The 22,709-nt window shown below is 37.7% G+C and overlaps 1 protein-coding gene across 1 annotated transcript in view; it reads right to left on the reverse strand.

Annotated features, from left to right (window-relative positions):
- Positions 1-989: 989 nt before the first annotated feature.
- The window catches only part of OMA1 (OMA1 zinc metallopeptidase), an 81,247-nt gene continuing 59,527 nt past the window's right edge, over positions 990-22,709 (reverse strand). Inside the window, exon 8 of the mRNA XM_082612656.1 lies at positions 990-2,569. Coding sequence (XP_082468782.1) covers positions 2,375-2,569 — 195 coding nt within the window. The 3' untranslated portion in view covers positions 990-2,374. The remainder of the gene's footprint in view (positions 2,570-22,709) is intronic.

Raw genomic sequence — 22,709 nt, forward strand, 5'->3', positions numbered from 1 at the left:
TGGAAGAAAAAAAAATAGACTTAGGGTCTCCACTACACTATTTTCTTAGGAAACCTACAGGGAAATCTAATGGTGTGTTTTACTGTTTACCTGTAGGTGACATTCTCCAGATGTCTTTGCATGTCATGGAGTGCCTGTGACAGAACATCAATCACTAGGGAGAGGAAAGAACAACTGTATGGAGAACAGTTAATCTGAACCTCTGCCTTACAAGTGTTGTCTTGCGGGCAGATCAGGAAATTCCTTACAAGCAATCTATAGTGAGCCCCGAGAAACATAAATAGGCTCTGGACTTGTCTTCTTAACAACTAGGTCAATATTTTGTCTAAGAAAATGTAATTGTGTCAGGGCACACCGCAAATGAGAAGTCACAGGCTTTCACAGGCAGGGCGAGAGGTTCCACTCCTATCCTGCCTCACTCCAGGCTTTTGATGTGAAGTTAGACAGAAGGGTCTGAGAGGAGGACCCGGAAAATCGTCCTAGAGATAATATAAACGATCCTTGATTTTGTACTGAGATTTTTACCTGTATCAAAGTCATACATGAGGAAGCTAACAAACAACTGAGAATAGAGTTTGTTCTTTTTCTTTTGTTTTGTTTTGTTTTGTTTTTTGCGGTACGCGGGCCTCTCACTGTTGTGGCCTCTCCCGTTGCAGAGCACAGGCTCCGGACGCGCAGGCTCAGCGGCCATGGCTCACGGGCCCAGCCGCTCCACGGCATGTGGGATCTTCCCGGACCGGGGCACGAACCCGTGTTCCCTGCATCGGCAGGCGGACTCTCAACTGCTGCGCCACCAGGGAAGCCCTGTTCTTTTTCTTTTGATAGCTTAGTTTTTAGATACCGAGAGTGTGGAAGTGGACAGACTTGTAGTCAGACAGATCTAGCTTTGCTCTTTCTAGATGAGAGACATTGAGTATATCATTTAACCACTCCAAGCCTAATTCTCATCATAAAATGAAAATGCAGGCATACCTTGTTTTATTGTGCTTCACTTTATTGCAATTCACAGATATCGTGTTTTTTTACAAATTGAAGACTTGTGGCGATCCTGAGTCACAGTTTCCCAACAGCATTATTTTTTAAGTAAGGTATGTACATTGTTTTTTAGATATAATGCTATTGCACACTTAACAGACTACAGTGTAGTATAAACGTAACTTTATATGCACTGGGAAGCCAAAATATTTTTGACACTTGATTGTGATATTTGCTTTCTTTCAGTGGTCTGGAACCGAACCCACAGTATCTCTGAGGTATGCCTGTAATAAAACCTGCTTCACAGGGTTGTGTAATACATGGGCACAGCTCATAGTAGAAACTCAATAAAAGGTAGTTTATTTCCCTTTAATTCTAAGAAATGATTTATGTGATTTAATGCCTTGTAAGAAAAATGTCTTAGAAATATAACCTCAACATCACTGGACTTCACCAGCATGGGAGTACTAATAATACATAACTACTAATATATTTTTAAAACCTATTTCCACATTTAACTAACACAGTAATTCCTGGGTATCACTAGGGATGTGTCTTGTGCATCTCTCATCTTCATTCAGCCCTTTGTCGATGTCTGCTGCCCAGGAAGATCAACTTGGGGGCTGCGCCGCGCCCCTGCGTCTTCTGGTCCTCAGTGAGAATACGGTGGTTGTCTTCTCTGAGAACCCTAGCGATACCCAAACTAATACCGCCAGGAGGCCAAGTTGACCTGACTTCCTGTTAAGACGTCAATGCAACACAAGCACGCTATGTATGCAGAGATGATCCTCTCTCCCCATTTTCTCCCTTGGCCACTTGGATCACAAACAGCACCGCTTGTACCTCCCCATGAAAAAAGCTTCTTCAGCTTCTTAATCCCTCATCGGCCATAAGCAAGTACCAGGAATCTCTCTCTCTCGAGGTCCCCTATTCCATATAATCCCACCCTAATGCAAACCAATTTCTGCATATTTCAGACTGTCAGTTTCCCAGTTGATCATAACCACCCAGACTCTGAAATGCAGTTTAGGCTCAGCTGGAACCCTCTCGACAGTAACAATTACTGCACATTCTGATATTCGGATTTTTCATCCACTAGAGTTCTGCCCTCCAACTCAAAAGTACACAACAGAGTAAAATGTGTAATATGAATGTATTCTGTGACATTTTCCTCATTGAAGATATTTTTAAATAGATTAAAATGTATCAATATTTTATGAAAAATAAATACCTAGTATAAGAATTTAGATAATACCTGTAATATACATGATTTGACCCTGAGTATCCTTTTTTTCTAATTTCCAACAATATTTGTAAAAAAGTAACATGAAAATGATAAGGATTACTGCATTCTTCATATACCTGGTGTCTCATAAATTTTAATTCAACTGCCAGTTCTTTACTCAACTATACACGTTAATGGTATTTGCTTCTCGTTTTGAATGGGAAGAGTATCCATTTTTGGTTTAACAGTGATATTTAGGTCTTCTTTCTTTGCTTCTTCAAGAAAATTCTTCATGCTGAGTTTGAACAGTAATCGAGGGTCTGGTCCAGAAAGTGGTGGGCAATTACAGGTCTCTCTAATTTTGAGTGCCTATAAAGAAAGAATACAACACAGAATATATACACATATATAAATTAATTAAGGTCATTCCAGTAATTCCTAATATGCTCTATGTAAAACAATGAAATATAAGAATACATTCTGTATTTTTGCAATAAAAGGTAACTTAATTACAACATATGAAAGAGAACCATATATAAATTCATAGTAAATAGTTATATTTACATGATTTGTTCATATAATAAGATATCTGCAAAAAACAACTGTATTTGCAATGACTGCCCACTGTCCTGTTGGGGATAAATAAGCCTTCTTGGAAGTATCTCTATGATTTGTCAAACTCGAGCCAATCCTGAGAACATTATTCAGATTAGAGAATATCTGAAGACGCAGAGAGATTTTTTTCAAGAGAAAGAAAACAACAGAAAACAGATGTGAACATACTGAAAGAAGATATACATGACTGGGGTGGAAATGATGCTAACAACCTAGAAAAGTAAGCAAATCAAAATCATGACAACTTTTAACTCCAGGAAAAATAAAATGATGCAGGGAAAAGAAAAGTAAGCACAGTATACGACATGGCTCAGCTGTGATTAGTGTTTACAGTTTTTAAAAACTGCATATTTATCTAACCAAAATCACAACTTAACCATACTGGGAACAGGGAGAGCTAGGTACATCTGTGTGTATGCACAGGGTGTGACAGTGGTAAGGGAGAACTCAATTCTCATCCTCTCTGGGGGAAAAGAAATAGATAATACCTAAAACCGAAAAGTTAGGAAGTAGCGATATAAGCACGTTATACAGATAAGGTGGGAAATACCAAAAGAATCATTTAATAGAGTTGCAAATCGTTACCCTTGAAACTGAAGGCAGGATAGGGAGACTGCCGCTTTAAGTACTAGCCTTAGAGAACTATGTGCTTCTTCAAAGCGGGTACATGAATGACTTTAAGACATGAAAACTAAAATAGCAATTTTTTAAGAGAAAAAAGTCTTAATACCTAAGGGGTTTTAAAAGAAAGATGTTTAAGGGGAAAAGCTAGTTTAGGTTTTTACTACTTCTAAATGTTTGATTGATGCATGTTAAGGGAAGAAAAGCAGGGGAGGGGAGAGTCAGTGCTTGGGGAGTAGGAAAGTTTCAAAAATATAAGTTCTCACTGATAAAATAATGACTTGGAGCAGTGGGGAGAAGACCTAAAGGACAAGGACCTGAGGGAAGAGGTCGCATGGGTACCTAGAAGAAGAGAATTCCAAGAAGCAGCAGTGAGTGCCAGAACCTGAGAAGGGAGCATGGCTGGAGTGCTGTGGAGGAAGCCAGGGCAGCTGCAGCAGAGGCGGGAAGGAGGCAGGAGCAGACTGCGGGATCTCACAGGTCACACTACGGATTTTAGGTTTTCCTCTGAGTGGGCCTGCTCCTGATATTTGTGGGGTCCATGGCAAGAATGCAAATGGAGGCTCAGATACCATATATTTAAACATCTAAAATGACTACATAAAAAAATGTTCTATTCTACTTTGAGGAACAGACAATCAAAATGACTGTGACGGGGATGTTCCTGGTGGTCCAGTGGTTGAGAATCCGCGTTCCAATGCAGGGGACGCGGGTTCGATCCCTGGTTGGGGAACTAAGATCCCACATGCCACAGAGTCAACTAAGCCCGCGCACTGCAACTACAGAGCCCACGCCCCACCTAGAGAGAAGCCCGCATGCCACAACAAAAGATCCTGTGTGCTGCAACTAAGACCCAATGCAGCCAGAAATAAATAAATAAATAAATAAATAATATTTTTTTAAAAAAGTAGCTGTACCTTTTTAAAAAAAACAACTCTGACAGCCAAGTACAAAATTAGAATTCTTTAATTTCACGTGTAAGGTTGCAGGGAGCCTACCCCAGCCGCTGCCACTGGCCTGCTGCCTACTCCCTTCTCCTCCCACCCCTGGCTTACCTGGCACAGTGAGGGACCTTGTGTGCACGCGTCCAAAGGAAGAGGTCCATGCAGGCCCTGAAAGTGGGCTCCGAAGTGTTTGGGCGAGGAATTCCACTATCCCAAATAGCAGAGTGCCATGTGGTGAGGGCACAGGCTCTTAAAAGGGACTACTCCCTTAGCTCCCACGGGAGAGGGGGGCATGCAACCAGCGGCAAGCCAGAAAAGGGTCTTTTTAAATGCTCGAGGCCAGGGCAAGAGCTTGGGTCTAGGAGACCTTCGACCCTGAATGAGGCTATAAGTTACCAAAATAAACTGAAGAGGAAAAAGCATTAAAGTGAAATTCTTTGGTGATAGAGGCCTTGTCTGAAGTTTCTTTGTATCTCACAATACAGTAGATTGAATATGTATTGAGTGTTAAATAAATGTTTGCTAAAGTAAATTGAACTGAAAAAAGGAAGAAAATGTTTCCCAACTATAGCACTAAAGTAAAAAGAAATTCAGACCCTCAGCTAAATGGTGACCTACTGTCCAAACAAGGATACCTTTGGGAGTGAAAGGAAATGCTATTAAAATAAGATTTACACTGAGACATCAGGCATAAACTGAGACTGTCCTGTCAAAACTGGGACGTACAGTCTACTCTTGCTTTAACTCCTCTACAACCATGTTGATGTTCTTTTCCAAGTGAGAAGCCAACCTGTCACGGCTGCTACATCACATGCCTAAGGCCTTCACTGGTATCAGTAAAGGGCCAAGTGTGGAGTTCGGCAGGTAGTAGCTGGCACAGCTGAATTTAGCAATGAGAGATGCAAAGCAGCAAAAAAGAAAAGAGAGTGCCATATCCTACAATCTTTTATATTCAGTAAAAGCTCCTCTCTTTCCCTTAAATTATTTTATTCAGGACTTTTACATTCAACAAATATTTAGAACATCACACTGAGTAAGGTGCTAGGTACACACTGATTAGAACGAATAGTCATGATCCCTGCCCTCATGCAATTTACTTTGCGTTTCCCCATGACTGGGCATTTGAATTGCTTCCATAGTTTTGTTTTATGTGGCTTTTATAAATTACCCTGCTATGAAAACCTTTGTTTAAAAAAGAGATGTTATTTTTTAACCCCCATTTGGGTTTACTTGAGGGAGACCCCCTAAAATAGAATGATCTAATCAAAGAGTAAGAATAGAGTATAATTTTTGTTATATAGGACCAGACTGCTTTCACCAGAAAGGCTTTACCAACTTATAATGTCATCCGCGTACATACACAGCTGAGTTATTCATAATCAACAGAACATAAAATTTTATGATTTCTATCCAGATAACCACATAATTTCAAACCTCAGAATCCTTAGAAATCATCAGTTAAATTTTACAGAGAAGAAAATTGAGCCCTAAAGAGGTTAAGTGACTGGCAGGAAACAAAAAACTGCTTAGCGTTTGTTTATTCACTTGTAATTGCCAAAATTGGAAGCAACCAGGATGTCCTTTAGTAGGTTACTGCATAACCTGTGATGCAAGCAGACAATGAAATATTATTCAGCACTAATAAGAAATAGTGCTGGCTACTTTTATGGCTTTTACCAAGCCATAAAAAGACATGGAAGAACCTTAAATGTATGTTTTTAAGTGAAAAAAAAAAGCTAATCTGCAAAGGCTACATAGTCTATGACCCTAGTTACATACATGACATTCTGGAAAAGGCAAAACTACGGAGACACTAAAAAGATCCATGGTTGTCAGAGGCTGGGGTGAAGACAGGGAGGAACAGGCAGAGCAGAGTGCATTTTTAGGGCAATGAAACTACTCTATGTGGTACTATAATGATAAACACATGTCATTATACATTTGTCAAAACCCATCGAATGTACAACACTAAGAGTGAATCCTAATGTAAACTATGGACTTTGGGTCATAATAATGGGGCAATGTAGGTTCAACTACTGTAACAAATGTAGCACTCTGGTACAGGATTTTGATAGTGGGGGGAGCCTGTTTCCATATGGAAGCAAGAGGTAGATGGGAAATCTCTACCTTCCACCCAATTTTGCTATGAATCTAAAATTGCTCTTAAAAATAAAGTCTGTTTTTTAAAAAGCTGGCATGGAAGTACTGATAAAAAGGCTTAGAAAAAAGGGATTAGAACACACTTTTGTTGTTTTTAATACTTTTGCATTACATGTACTAATGTGGTTTTTTGTTTTTTGTTTTTGCACCACATTATATGTTTCTTGAGTAAATCTTTTACTGAATAAAATGCACTTTGGAGATGTCTGAGCTACATTTCCTTAATTGCTAGAAAAACTATACATACTTTATAAAGGTTTTCTGTTACTATTTGTTCATCTGTGAACTGTTTTTCTCCTCTACCTATCAAGCAGAATCCTGTTACAGACCATACATATTTCCATCAAATCTTCATCTGTTTTGCATAGTAAGATTTTATTGCATATGTTGGTAAAATATTCTTTTTTCACTTTCGTTTCCACATTAATTTTATTACATTTTGCCGTGTCAACATCTTTTATTTTTTATAAATTCAAATCTTAGTAAATATGCCTTCATCTCTTTTAAAGTAAGCAATGTTTTCCCACTCTACAGCTAGAATATGCCTTTCTATTTCCTTTGTTTTCTGTGTTTAACTTCATGCACTGCACATAATAGGTACTTAATAAATGCATGCTTAATTTTAAACATTTATAGAACACAAGCTATAAATAAATGGTTATGATAAATGTCATAAGAAAAACACTCTTAAGAGTTTACAGTCTAAGAGAAAATAGGAACACACTCTCATAATAAGAATATACAGTTCTAAGAATCCCATGGAAGATCTAGAGTTAAATATGGGATTACCAGCCTAAAGATTCCAACTAGGAGTAAAAGGAACTAACATTTACTGTTCATTTTCTATGTACCTTGCACTGTGCCAGGTATTTTACCTGTTATCTAAATTGGTATTATGATATGAACCACTTTTGAAATCTTGGGTTCAGTGTTGAATACTTATCATTAAAGTGTCTTATAAGGGAGGGAGGGAGGGAGGGAGGGAAGGAGGCAGGACCTTACCCCGCAAACATACAAGTACATACATAAAACATCCAGGACTTATTGCTATCCTAATATTACAGATGACGAAAGCTGAATGTTAGATTAGGTAGCTACCTCAAAGTTAGGTGAGTGGGTCAGATTAAAACCCCAAACTCCTTAGACCACTGCTATTTTTTCATTACTTCCTATAAACATCCTTTTTTCCATCATCGACTATTAATCTGCTGCATGCTAAACTTCTGAGAGAATGTAACTGTTATTCAACTGCATTGCCCAATTTTTCTATTTTTAACACAATATTTTATTACTTACCTTTCCTATTATTACCATCATGCAATAATTTAACAAATATTCGCTAAGTATCTCAGAAATGGTCTCAGGCCCTACGGATATAGCAGTGAAAAGGGGCCTTACATTCTGGGGGAGGAGATAGATAATAAGTAAACAACGGAACTTTAGTTAAGTACCCAAAGAAATTAAACAGTAAACTGCATTACAGAATGACTGCATGGAAGAGAGGCTATTGGAGATTGGGGGATGAGGAAAAGCCTCCCTAGGCACATAACGTTTGTGTAAAGAGCTGAGGGAAGAATGTTCCAGGCTGAGAAATCGACAAGTAGAGGGGTTGTAAGGAGGAAAGAGGCTTCACGTGAAATAGCTGGAATCAAGGAAAACCTGGGGAGAGTGGCACATGAAAAAGCTGGAGAGGCAGGCAGTGGCCAAATCACATGATTTAAAGACCAAGTAAGGAGTTTGGATTTTTATTCAAAGTTAAATGAGAAGCCACTGAAAGCATGGAAATGACATTAAAAAGAGCATTCTGGCTACTGTATTGAAAATACATTGTTAGGGATTGAGGTGAAAAGTGGAACAAGAAGATTAAAATAGGAGATGACTGCAGTTAACCTAGGGAAGAGATGATGGTGACTTTTACCAGGGCAGTAGCAATGCTGACGGAAAAGGGAATACATCCCTAATGCCTTGTGGAGGCAGTCAACAAAATTTTCTAGTTGTCAAGATACAGAGAGGAAGGGAAGAGAGAAATTAAAGATGAGTCCTAAATTTCCTCCTCTGTGTTAATAGCTTCTCTTTTATTATGCTACCCATGCATCTGAGGATAATTTACTTGCTCACTGTAAATCATTATTGTTAAGCAGTATTGTATCGTTGGCTGGTTAATGACACCAGTCCATAAATTCTTTTAAAGGCGTTGTTCTTATCAAATTGTCAAAACAAAATCTTTTTACTCACAAAATGATTAACATTTTGCTCATCAAATAATTAACAATGCCCCTTTTATTTTGAAGCTAGAATTAATTATTCACCAAATATTTGTTCTTTGAACTTAAAAAAAAATTCTCCAAAGTTAATCCCCATCAGGGCTAGGTGTCCTTTTCTCTACTTATTTGTTATGATTCTTTGGGTTTCTAATACAGTTGTTTTTATTTATTTGATTTAATTACACCTTACCACTTTCCTCAAAATTTAATTTGAGGAGGTTCATTCTAGTTATAATTTCTACTTCTAGCTGCATCCACTTTGGCAATACTCACAAACACACACACACTCATGCATGCATACACTTTATTTCTGATTTTGACCTGGCCCATTAACTAATATCCAACTAAAAATAACATTCTTTGAAATATTTTTGGTTCTCCTGTATGTTAATTATTGTAGCTCCTCTCCTGATCATATTTACATTTCATTCTTTGTCTAACTAACCAATGATTCTCGCTTTGACTAAATTTTCCAAAGAAACAACTATTGTAATTTTGCTTATTTCTGCTTAATTTTATTAATGGTATTTTCCCTATCTGGGGCACATTACTCTATTTCTTTGCTCTTCTTCTGTCTTATTAAAATAGACATTTAAATTGATAAAATTTCCTTTACACATCAGTTTGACAGCAACTGATGAAAACATAACTATATCTCTGCTCTTATTGTTTATGGATTTCTCTCTTGCCTTATACACAATTTTATTTTAACTTTCACCCATCTTTTAATTTTTGTTATGCTAATTTTAATGTACTGTGTTCTGACAATTTGAAGCCTAACATTTTTTATATTACATACACATATTTTTTGTCCAAAAAAGTTGTATGACCAATATTGCTATAAAAGATCTATGCACATTTAAGAAGAAAATATACATCTATTTCCAAGCATTTAGTCTCTAATGTCGGTTAAATCTTATTTTTGTCCTATTCAACTCATTTCTTTGTTAATTCCTTTACATGATCTGTGGTTTTCTAAGAACAGCAGGGTGCAAGCTATAATCACAATCATATATAAACAAACTAAACTATATATTTTATCTAATTCTCGATCGTCAGTGGATTCTGTAAAGAGCACTACTGCTACTGAGCACTTCACTGACATATTGTTTTATGTGTTTCATTTATTAAGGGATGTTCCACCTTAAAAGAAAGAAAAGTTGGCTTGGCTAGATACCATAGCAAAGCGTATTAGTTCCACTGGTTTCTGTTTGGTTGGTTGATCTTGTTTCTTTCCCCCTTAAACTCTTACAGTTCTCCAAAGTCTGAAAAGTAAGATCCAAAGTCATTCTTACTATTGTTTTTAAATTTTCTCTTTATACCTTGGCATCTTTAAGAGCCTATCTTTGCAATGACGATTAAACACTTGATAAATTTAACTACCTAGGGATGTTCATATCAGGCTTCTCATGCATGATGCTCTGGGATTCTTCTAAAAACCTATTTTGAGAAATGTTATCTAAATCAAAAAATGGATATAGAAACCAAAGTCAAAGAAATAAAGACATGAATGAATCCTTACCACTGTTACATGCAGTTTGGATTTCCTTGTGTCTTCAATATGCTTCCATTGTTTAGATACTTTTTAGCTTTGGATGTTTTAATTTGGTTGTGCTATGTTCCTCTATCTCCAAGCATCAATGAGTCTTTGTTCTGGAGCATCAATTCTTCTCTTTACAACCTCCAATGAAAGTTTTACAAGCTTCTCTGCTGTATTTGCAAGTTTAGCAATTTTTTGAAATGGATGTATCTTACATTTGTGAAGTCATTCTTCTTCTGTCACTTTCAATGTAGTTAAATCAGTCTTATCATGCCAGCTTCACGTGGTGCTGCTTCTGTAGTTTTCATCACCTAGGCTGTCCTCTCCAATGAAGTAACATTTTTAAATTAGACTGAGATTTGAGATTTGGTTTTGTTTTTAAGATTTTTCTACTCTTTGAAGCTTATCTTATTGGGGGAAAATGGGCATTTCACGGGCTTTGTTTTTTGGTCGTTATTGTTGGATTTAGTTTAGACGAGGGTCTTTGTGGTGGTATTAGTTAAGGACACTCAGACACTACTTAGTCTTTTAAATACAATTACCTATGATCAACTTTCCTTTCTTGCCAGCTCTTAAGCACTCATCATCATTCTGATTTTTTTAAAAAATCTGTCTTACCTACATCTTAAATCTATTCTTGAGTAGGAGAAAAATATGGCTGCAACATCTTTTATTCCGTTAGAGTTGACTTGGCTGGTCTGAGTTCTTCTTCACTGTTCTATATAGATTCCTCCTGAAGACACACATTTAGCTAAGCCTTTAGAGACAGAGGAGGATGATATTTCCTTAATCAAAAACACTTCTCAGTTTGCTAAAGAACTGGATCTTTTGCAGAGTGCCAAATCACCACTCCACAATCACTTGCTGGTCATAAGGGGGAAAACCACATTTCCAAAGGAGGCGTTAAGGCCATCACCATCCAACCCCCCAATCAAATGTGACATCACTAAACATGGAGCAGCCAGATTAAGAGAATCCTGATGCGAAGCAATATGAAGCACAGCTGCACAACCTATAAAATATTCTTGCCAAAAACGTAACTTTCATTTATAGGTATACAGAGAAACAAGTTGGTCAAAATCACAAAGAAGCAATCAGATAAATCTAGAATGTGGGACTAGATTTATTCAACACGTCAACATGTTTAAAAACAAACAAAACAGAGGGGAGGGGCACTGTTCTAAAGTCAGACTTAAGGGACATAGCAACCAGATGCAGTATATGGATATTGATGGATTATGATTTGAACAAAACAATCAGAAAACTATAGTTTGAGACAGAGAAATTTGAATATGCACAGGATACTTAATTTTGTTGAGGAGAATTACTTGATTTTCTTGGCTATGATAATGGTATGATTACGAAAGAAAATGATACTACTTTCTAAAATACATACTGAAGTAATTAGGAGGGAAAGCCCTCATGTCTAGAATTTGCATTAAAATACTTCTGGGCAAAGAAATAAGAGAAGAGGCAGATGAAGCAAGTGTATAAAAAGGTTGATACTACTGAATGTAAGTGAAAAACAGGGGTTTATTAAATTATTCAAATTATTCTCTATCTTTACATACGTTTTTAAATTTTTATTATCAATCGGTAAACTAAAACATTTTTCTTTAGAACAAAGCTCCTCCCTCTGTAGCTTCCCTTTTCCTCTGTCATTTTTGCATTTCTATAACTTCATTCTTGATGTTACATCTACATCTTTAGTTCTAAATGGCTCAAGAGAGGTTTAAATGTTTCTTCTGAAAAATGAAAGCAGTCTCTTTACACCCTCTCAATCTCCAGCTCTTTCCCTTGATTTCTGAAGGTTAAGCATATACTTTTCAAAAGATCTGAAATTTTAGCATCAATAGTCTCAATGCAAAAACTCACTAGGGACCGCCTGGAGGGGTGGGATGGGGAGGGTGGGAGGGAGGGAGATGCATGAGGGAAGGGATGTGGGAACAGATGTATATGTATGACTGATTCACTTTGTTGTAAAGCAGAAACTAATAAAAAAAAAAAAGAAAAAAAACTCACTAGAAACAAATTTAACAGAAAATAATGAGAATAGTAGGTTATCACTTTAAGAGACAGAAAATACAAGGATAATGTCTATGTGGCTACTTAAAAATAACAAAACAAAACTTCTGTTTATATATTAGTCTGACATGATGATTTGATTTGGTATCAACTTGAAAGGCTAATGGAAGACAACAGGAAATAAAAACAGAGAAAACTGTGAAAGAATTTGAAATGGGCATTAAAAGATCATTTGGTATCCTGTCAAATGCATCCTTTGGTATTATACTAGCCTTTCATGGCTTTAGAGAGATTTTACCACTCTGTAAGTTGTAGAAAACTTAAAACAATGTAAATGATACATGTCCACAGAAAAGGAAATGAACTATGTCTGGTGAAATGTAACTGATTATTGCCTTATGAATGCAGCAGTTTTGCACCTACTTGTACAATCATCTGAACTAGTTGTAAGATATTACTGGCTCCCTCATTAATAATAAGTTAAATAAAATCTCAGATGTGGTTCATTTTATATTTGTGTATGTCATGATTTTACCTTTAAATTTATTTTTTCTCCTCTAACTCACTTCCTTTCATAAACTGCAATGGAAATTGGAGTCTAATTTTTTAAGTGGTCTAATTAAGTAACTAAAACTTTGAATAGATATAAAAAATTAAAAATTAAGGCCACCTTGACACAGGTCAATTATCCTCTGGAATGATAAAATAATATGGAAAAGTTTTCAAATAAAATTTTACGATCAACCACTCCTAACATATGAGAATCAGGTATTAAGAAATGGCTGTATTTATTCCCAGTAACAATAGAAATATTTATAAAACAACTGCTGGTACATATCAGGATTCTTCTAGGTACTATATATCAAGTAAGACAGCAATTATTTATGCATAAAAATATAAACTATAATAATTAAGCTCAAAAAAGGAAAAAAGACAGGAAAAAAAATTAAAGCCAAAGAAGCCTCATAATTAGATTAAAAGCTTCCTTTGAAAATAGAAACCAAGACATTTCAAGGAAAAAAAATCACCTCAATTTTTAAACATATTTTTCTAAAAATATCATTACTTTTCTCCTCTTTCCCTATAAAAGCAAGTTTTTTCTAATAGTCCATTCATTTCAGCCTCAAGTAGATACACATCACATGCACCATAATATTTTTTTAAGGTTTTAGACAATGTTACTGTCAGGCTTCCTGGCTTTATATGATTCAGAGGCCAATTCAATTACAGTAGCTGCTATGATATTTGCCTTTTCCTCAACACTCTTCTTGTCAGACAAAATGAAATTCTGCAAGGTGAACAGTGTATGTTTGTGTACATTGGCCAACAACATTTCACTTCAATGTTAAACACACTCGTATTTTCTACTTATGAGATGTATAATATTAATGATTTATGCATTTACTTTGTCCAATTATAAATGTGTAAGAATGATTTACACATGAGTTAAAATCCCCAGCTTCCTGAAAGTTTAAAGAATTTGAAATAAAATGAGATTAAAATGAATTCATTTGTAGTCTGCCACTGATTCTCATGTCTAAATATTAAATGTAGTAACTTTGAAACTCAAGATTTAAAAAACAGTTTACAAATAAAGCTGACATTGAAAGTTCTAAGAACGTTAAAAAATAAATCCTATTCAAAATTATGATTACAATAACATAACCCAAGACAACTAGTAAGTCAAATGAATCATTTTTCCTACATATTCTGTTATTCTCCATCCCCTTCCTCCTCACCAAGGAAAGGATGGCATAGAGTTGGTGAGAGAAGAAATAATACAAAATTCAGTATAAATGCTTTCAATTGTAAGATAAATCTTTCAAGTAAATTTCTACCCTGGGTTATCATACAGTTTCTCTTATTCACACCTATTCATATTGTATAATGATACTTACAGAAGGAAAATTAAATAAGGTCTTTCGAGGACAACGTATGGTATATATATATATACATTTAAAATCTGAACACTGTAACTATAATTTCAAAACTGTCATACTATTAAACATCAACAGGTTGATATAACATCTGTTCTTCAGGTTTTCTCCCAAGTTGTTATGGTAACCGAATATGTGGAACATGTGTTTCCTAAATTTAACTGATTATTTCAAGTAAATAAAATCATAACATATCATATTCTTAACTACAAATAATATTCTTACTATAACCCTGTAGTTATCCTTTTTAAATGCTAGTGGATCGCAGGATTACATTTAACTAGGCATTTACACATGCTTTATCTCAGAATTCACATTGTTTTTAAAAAAGGACATTTATTTTTCTAATTTGGGGGCGTTTTCTTGATTTAGAAACAAAACAGGAAAGGAACTAGTCTATTTTCTGAACAATATACTATACTAAAATATTCCAAAATTATATGATTGTACTGCTTTGTAGGAGCCGTAGATCACATTCTTTTCAAACATAATTCAGATCCTGTTACTCCTCTAGTCCTCAGCTCAAAACCCTCCAGTGGTGTTCCATCTCTGACAAAAGCCACCCTTTTTTTTTTCTTTGCAGGGCTGTAGAGCCTGCACCCTCCACCTTCCCTTGCTTACCCCATCCAATTACACTGATTTCCTTGCTGGTCCTCAAATACCAGGCTCACTACTGCCTCAGGGACTTGTACTTACTATTCCCTCTGCCTGCAAGGTTCTTCCTCCTAGGAAGCTACATGGCTCACTATTTCACTTATTTCAAGTCTTCATTCAAATACCATCTTCCCAGAGAAACCTCCTCTGACCCAACCCGATTTCTTTTTTTCTTTTTTTAACATCTTTATTGGAGTATAATTTGCTTTACAATGGTGTGTTAGTTTCTGCTGTATAACAAAGTGAATCAGCTATGCATATACATATATCCCCATATCTCCTCCCTCTGCATCTCCCTCCCACCCTCCCTATCCTACCCCTCTAGGTGGTCACAAAGCACCGAGCTGATCTCCCTGTGCCATGCAGCTGCTTCCCACTAGCTATCTACTTTACATTTGGTAGTGTATTATATGTCCCTGTCACTCTCTCACTTCATCCCAGCTTACCCTTCCCACTCCCCATGTCCTCAAGTCCATTCTCTATGTCTGCGGTTTTTTTCTGTTTTTTTTTTGTTTTTTTAAACATCTTTATTGCAGTATAATTGCTTTACAATGGTGTTAGTTTCTGCTTTATAACGAAGTGAATCAGTTATATATATACATATGTTCCCATATCTCTTCCCCCTTGTGTCTCCCTCCCTCCCACCCTCCCTATCCCACCCTTCTAGGTGGTCACAAAGCACCGAGCTGAAAAAAAAAAAAAAGGTCATAGAGAACCTAGGGGTAAGACGGGAATAAAGACATGTCTGCGTGTTTATTCCTGTCCTGCCCCTATGTTCTTCAGAACTTTTTTTTTTTAGATTCCATATATATGTGTTAGCATATGGTATTTGTTTTTCTCTTTCTGACTTACTTCATTCTGTATGACAGACTCTAGGTCCATCCACCTCCCTACAAATAACACAATTTCGTTTCTTTTTATGGCTGAGTAATATTCCACTGCATATATGTGCCACATCTTCTTTATCCATTCATCTGTCGATGGACACCTAGGTTGCTTCCATGTCCTGGCTATTGTAAATAGATCTGCAATGAACATTGTGGTACATGACTCTTTTTGAATTATGGTTTTCTCAGGGTATATGCCCAGTAGTGGGATTGCTGGGTCGTATGGTAGTTCTATTTTTAGTTTTTTAAGGAACCTCCATACTGTTCTCCATAGTGGCTGTATTAATTTACATTCCTACCAACAGTGCAAGAGGATTCCGTTTTCTCCACACCCTCTCCAGCATTTATTGTTCGTAGATTTTTTGATGATGGCCATTCTGACCGGTGTGAGGTGATATCTCATTGTAGTTTTGATTTGCATTTCTCTAATGATTAGTGATGTTGAGCATCCTTTCATGTGTTTCTTGGCAATCTGTATACCTTTCATGTGTTTGTTGGCAATCTGTGTATCTTCCTTGGAGAAATGTCTAGTTAGGTCCTCTGCCCATTTTTGGATTGGGTTGTTTGTTTTTTGGATATTGAGCTGCATGAGCTGCTTGTATATTTTGGAGATTAATCCTTTGTCAGTTGCTTCATTTGCAAATATTTTCTCCCATTCTGAGGGTTGCCTTTTTGTCCTGTTTATGGTTTCCTTTGCTGTGCAAAAGCTTTGAAGTTTCATTAGGTCCCATTTGTTTATTTTTGTTTTTATTTCTATTTCTCTAGGAGGTGGGTCAAAAAGGATCTTGCTGTGATTCATGTCACAGAGTGTTCTACCTATGTTTTCCCCTAAGAGTTCTATAGTGTCTAGCCTTACATTTAGGTCTTTAATCCATTTTGAGTTTATTCTTGTGTAAGGTGTTAGGGAGTGTCCTAATTTCATTCTTTTACATGTTGCTGTCCAGTTTTCCCAGCAGCACTCATTGAAGAGGCTGTCTTTTCTCCACTGTGTATTCTTGCTTCCTTTATCAAAGATAAGGTGACCATATGTGCATGGGTTTATCTCTGGGTTTTCTATCCTGTTCCATTGATCTATATTTCTGTTTTTGTGCTAGTATCATACTGTCTTGATCACTGTAGCTCTGTAGTATAGTCTGAAGTCAGGGAGCCTGATTCCTCCAGCTCTGTTTTTCCCAACCCCATTTCAAACAGCTATTCCAGCACCATGACCACCTCTGCTCACACATTACCTATTTTCTACGGAATGTACTGTGTCCTCCCCAAATTCATATGTTGAAGCTCTAATTCCCAGTGTGATAGTATTTAGAGATGGGGCCTTTGGGAGGTAATGTTTAGATGAGGTCATAAGGGTGTGGCCCTCAGGATGGAATAGTGCCCTTATAAAAAGAAAAGACACTAGTGCAATCACTGTCTCCACCAAGTGGGACATAGGGAGAAGGCAGCTAGCTGTCTGAAAGCCATGAAGAGAGACCTCACCAGAAACCAAACAGGCCATAACCTTAATATTGGACTTCCAGCCCTCAGAATTGAGAAAAAGTGAATTTCTGTTGCTTAAGCCAGAATCCTGACCTTGTACTTCTAGCCTTCAAGCCTGTGAAGAAATGAATTTCTGTTGCTTAAGCTACCCAATCTATGGTATTTTGTTATGGCAGCCCAAGTATATTACACTACTCCTCCTCCTTTATCTTCCTCCCTAACACTTATTACTGACTAACATACAATATATTGGTGATTTATTCTGTACAGTACTAGTTTATTCTATTCATTGTCTGTCACCCTTTACTACAGAATAAGCTTCCTGAAGGCAGGGTGTTTTGTCTATTTTGTCACTGAACCTACAATTCCTACAATCTGGCAAATAACAAGTAATCAATAAATATTTGTTGAATGAATAAAATACAGATTTAAAACATTTCAAATGTTGATATGGTACGGTAAGAAATAATACATTTCTGTGATGATATTCAAGGAAAACATTAAAGAAATATTCAATCTTTAATAAGTTAAATTAAAAAAAAATCAAAGTTACCAAGATTTGTATTCTCAGAGGACCAAAGAATCTTTCCTGATTTTCTTGACCTTTTCTCCTCCTATGAACCTCATCTACTACAGGCTCTGTCTTCCTCTTACCAATTCAATGTGGAATCCACTTAATACTGCTAACTGTCTAGGATTATTTTCTTTGCTTATTTCCTAAGTGAACTCACTCTCACTGCTTCAACTATCACCTTTTTTTGGTGACTTTGAAATCCTCACCTCTGGCCTAGACACCTCTGTACTATGGTGCTCGATTCCCAACTGCCATAGAGGTATACATTACTTTAGGCATACTGTCAGGAATGTCGAAGGACATGAGCTTTAGGTAGAATATAACATTGTCCTCACTTAAGTAGGAAAAAACCTTAAATAAAATCTAACCCAAAACAGGTAGTCTTTAGTAGTATACAGACTCACATAATCCTATATATTGCCTGAGGAATCACTTTCTTCCATTACAGAAATTAGACCTATGATAGTAGGGAATTCCAATCTCTGAATTATGACTATGTGTTCTAATTAACAATATACTCACGCCTTAACTATCAGTTTCACTTCAACCACTGAATTATTCCCAATATTGTAGTAGAGCTTTATTACTTTCAAATTGAATTTAATCACTTGGGGGGAAAATATAAGAAATTATATGAGTTTTTCAAATTAAGTTTCTGAACTAGCATAGTTTATTTTTAGAAGAAAAATATCTCTCAATTTTTTTCTTTGCCATTGGCTTCCAAATAACATATCAGTTTCTCCAACCATTTTTCTTCATACTCACTAATCGATTGATTATTATTTTAAAGACTTTTCAAAGCACATTTTTTACTTCTTTAAAGATCCTTAGTTATCTGATAATGAAATGAAAACTTGGAATTTAGGACAGGCATCAGATAAAAGTTGGGTAGAACTTATTATCCATTTTAAGCGAACCATATATTTTTAGAATTTCACTAAGCAAAAATAAAAAAGAAAGGATATTCTAAGAGAAAACCATGTGGTTATTATGGCTTTAGAGATAGGTTAAGCCTCCCAGGGTAGTATGAGGTCCCTGGGTGTTGGATAGCACTAAGAAGACTCTCAGAGTCAGTGCTCTTCAATATAAACCAGTTACTAATGAAACATGTATTGTCCCAGTCCTATGTTGTCTTTTAAGACGAATAATTACTACACATTATATCAAGTAAATGTCACTGCTGTTTCTTTCTCACATATTTTTTCTTCAAATTAAGAGTATAAGTGAAATATATTTAGGATAGGTCTCAAGAAGCTATTTCTGGCTGTCCCCAGTGTTCATAAAAGGCACAAAGTATGCGCAAAATATCAACAAATCTTGTCATCATTCCTTTCAAAATAAATACAAAATCTGACCACTTCTCTCCTTCTCTTCTGCCTCCATAATCTCTTACCAGGATTATTGCAAGAGCCTATTAACTAGTCTTCCTGATTCCATCCTTGCCCCACTACAGCCCACACAGGAGCTCCAGTGATCACTATAAAACACTTGAGTCAGATCAAGTCCCTCCTCTGCTCAAAACCCTCGCTTAGCTTCCAATATCACTTGAAATAAGAGTCAAGTTCTTACAATAGTTTAGACGACCCTTTACCGCCTGGCCCCCGTACACCTCAATCATTCTCCCCTCCCTTACTACATTCAGCCCCAATGTCTTCCTTGCTATTCCCTGAACACACCAAGCATACTTTCACTTCAGGTTCTGTGATTTGCTGCTTCCTCAGCCTAAAAGATTCTCCTTCCACATACCCACAGGACTTGCTCCCCTGCTTCTTTCCAGATTCTGCTTAGTGAGGTCTTCCTTGACAAACGAACAATGACTAGTACACATTCTCTGCTTCCCAGCCTTCTCTCCTACCTTTAACCTGCTTTATTTTTCTGCAACGTGCTTATCGCTGCTTGACATACTGTATATATGTTTGTTTGCTTGTTTATTGTTTGCATTACCTAACTAGAATGTTAGTTCCAAGAAAACAGAGACTTTTTTGCTTCTTGCTCATTCCCCAGTCACAGAACACAGAATGGTAGATTAGCAATGAACATGAATAAATATTCATGAATGAACTAATGAATCTTATGGTAGTTTCTTATCCCAAATGAGATGCAGGCTATTCTTCCTTCAAAATGTATACCACTGTATTTCTACTTTTCTTATGATAATTCATATTCTTTACTATATTAAGAATCATTTTGTACTTATCTTAGCATCTGCAAATATCAAGACCACGTATTATTTCTTTTGTATCTTTCTTATAATAGGTAGCCAATGTTTCTTCATCTGAATTTGAAGACATATTTAAAGATAGTTTTATAATACATATGTATTTGTGGTGTTATCCTTTAGCAAATAAGCCCAAAACCAGTTCTTAAATTGGTAAAGAATATTCTGCTTTTATAACCAACCAGCAAATTTAATGCAAGTGAGACAGAAGAGAGCATGTAACCTGGCTTAAAGATGTCTGACATTCATTTTGTACCTATGTGGAAAGCACAGAAAACATTCTGACTGATGTTAAATCAAAAGGTTTTTAGAAGATAGTGAATACTACTTGGGATAAAGCTGCTTCAGCTTGATACATTAATGAATTCTACAAAAATAAAAGAGTAAAAGAAGGGCACATAGCACATGCTTTATTCTATCTTTTAAAAGAAATAACCAGAAAGCAAACTAATAAGGAAGGATTTTTTTTTTTCTCTAAGAAAACAAATTCCAGTGTCACTACTGGAATTAACACCCAGTTGACCCAAAATTTTTGCAGAACTCATTAACTGGTATGTTTAATGATAAGCTTAAATCACTAAGAAAAGATTATGATCAGTATGATGAAAAATATGCCTTCAGTTATAGACTTTCACCAATTTTTTTAAAGTTAAAAAGTATGATACTAAAATGGGTAAAGCTTCACCATCAAGAAAAGTCAACTAGGGGAGAGGGGGAAGATGGTGGAAGAGTAAGACGTGGAGATCACCTTCCTCCCCACAGATACATCAGAAATACATCTACACGTGGAACAACTCCTACAGAACACCCACTGAACGCTGGCACAAGACCTCGGAGCTCCCAAAAGGCAAGAAACTCCTCACGTACCTGGGTAGGGCAAAAGAAAAAAGAACAGAGACAAAAAGGATAGGGACGGGACCTGCACCAGTGGGAGGGAGCTGTGAAGGAGGAAAGGTTTCCACACACTAGGAAGCGCTTCCCGGGCGGAGACTGAGGGTGGCAGAGGGGGGAAGCTTCAGTGCCACGGAGAAGAGCGCAGCAACGGGTGCGGAAGGCAAAGTGGAGAGATTCCCGCACAGAGGATCAGTGCCGACCGGCAACACCAGCCCAAGAGGCTTGTCTGCTCACTCGCTGGGGTGAGCGGGGGCTGGGAGCTGAGGCTCGGGCTTCGGTAGGAGCTCAGGGAGAGGAGTGGCGGCATGAACACAGCCTGAAGGGGGTTAGTGCACCATGGCTAGCCGGAAGGGAGTCCGGGAAAAGTCTGGAGCTGCCGAAGAGACAAGAGACTTTTTCTTCCCTCTTTGTTTCCTGGTGCGTGAGGAGAGGGGATTAAGAGAGCTGCTTAAAGGAGCTCCAGAGACAGGCGCGTGCCGCGGCTATCAGCGCAGACCCCTGAGACGGGCATGGGACGCTAAGGCTGCTGCTGCCACCACCAAGAAGCCTGTGTGCGAACACAGGTCACTATCCACACCTCCCTTCTGGGGAGACTGTGCAGCCCGCCACTGCCGGGGTACCGTGATCCAGGGACAACTTTCCCGGGAGAACACACGGAGCGCCTCAAGCTGGTGCAACGTCATGCCGGCCTCTGCCGCAGCAGGTTCGCCCCGCACTCCATACCCCTCCTTCCCCCCGCCTGAGTGAGCCGGAGCCCCCGAATCAGCGGCTCCTTTAACCCCATCCTGTCTGAGCAAAGAACAGACGCCCTCCTGTGACCTACACGCAGAGGCAGGGCCAAATCCAAAGCTGAGCCACGGGAGCTGTGCGAACAAAGAAGAGAAAGGGAAATCTCTCCCAGCAGCCTCAGGAGCAGCGGATTAAATCTCCACAATCAACCTGATGTACCCTGCATCTGTGGAATACCTGAATAGACAGCGAATCATCCCAAATTGAGGAGGTGGACTTTGAGAGCAAGTTTTATTATGTTTTTCCCTTTTCCTCTTTTTGTGAGCATGTACGTGTATGCGTCTGTGTGAGATTTTGTCTGTAAAGCTTTGCTTTCACCATTTGTCCTAGGGTTCTGTCTGTCCGTTTGTTTGTTTGGTTGGTTGGTTTTTTTGGTTTTTTTTTTTGCAGTACGCGGGACTCTCACTGTTGTGGCCTCTCCCATTGTGGAGCAAAGGCTCCGGAAGCGCAGGCTCAGCGGCCATGGCCCACGGGCCCAGCCGCTCCGCAGCATTTGGGATCCTCCCAGACCAGGGCACGAACCCACGTCCCCTGCGTTGGCAGGCAGGCTCTCAGCCACTGCGCCACCAGGGAAGCCCTTGTTTTTGTTTTTTTACTTAAAAAATTTTTTTCTTCTTAATAATTATTTTTTATTTTAATCACTTTATTTTATTTTACTTTATTTTCTTTTATCCTCTTCCTTCCTTCCTTTCCTTCCTCCCTCCCTCTCTCTCTCTCTCTCTCTCTCTCTCTCTCTCTCTCTCTCTCTTTCTCTCTTTCTCCTTTTTCTCCCTTTTATTCTGAGGCGTGTGGATGAAAGGCTCTTGGTGCTGCAGCCAGGAGTCAGTGCTGTGCCTCTGAGGTGGGAGAGCCAACTTCAGGACACTGGTCCACAAGAGACCTCCCAGCTGCAGGTAATATCAAATGGCGAA

The sequence above is a fragment of the Mesoplodon mirus genome (assembly GCF_964341445.2).
Source record: "Mesoplodon mirus genome assembly, chromosome: 3".
Lineage (NCBI taxonomy): Eukaryota > Metazoa > Chordata > Mammalia > Artiodactyla > Ziphiidae > Mesoplodon > Mesoplodon mirus.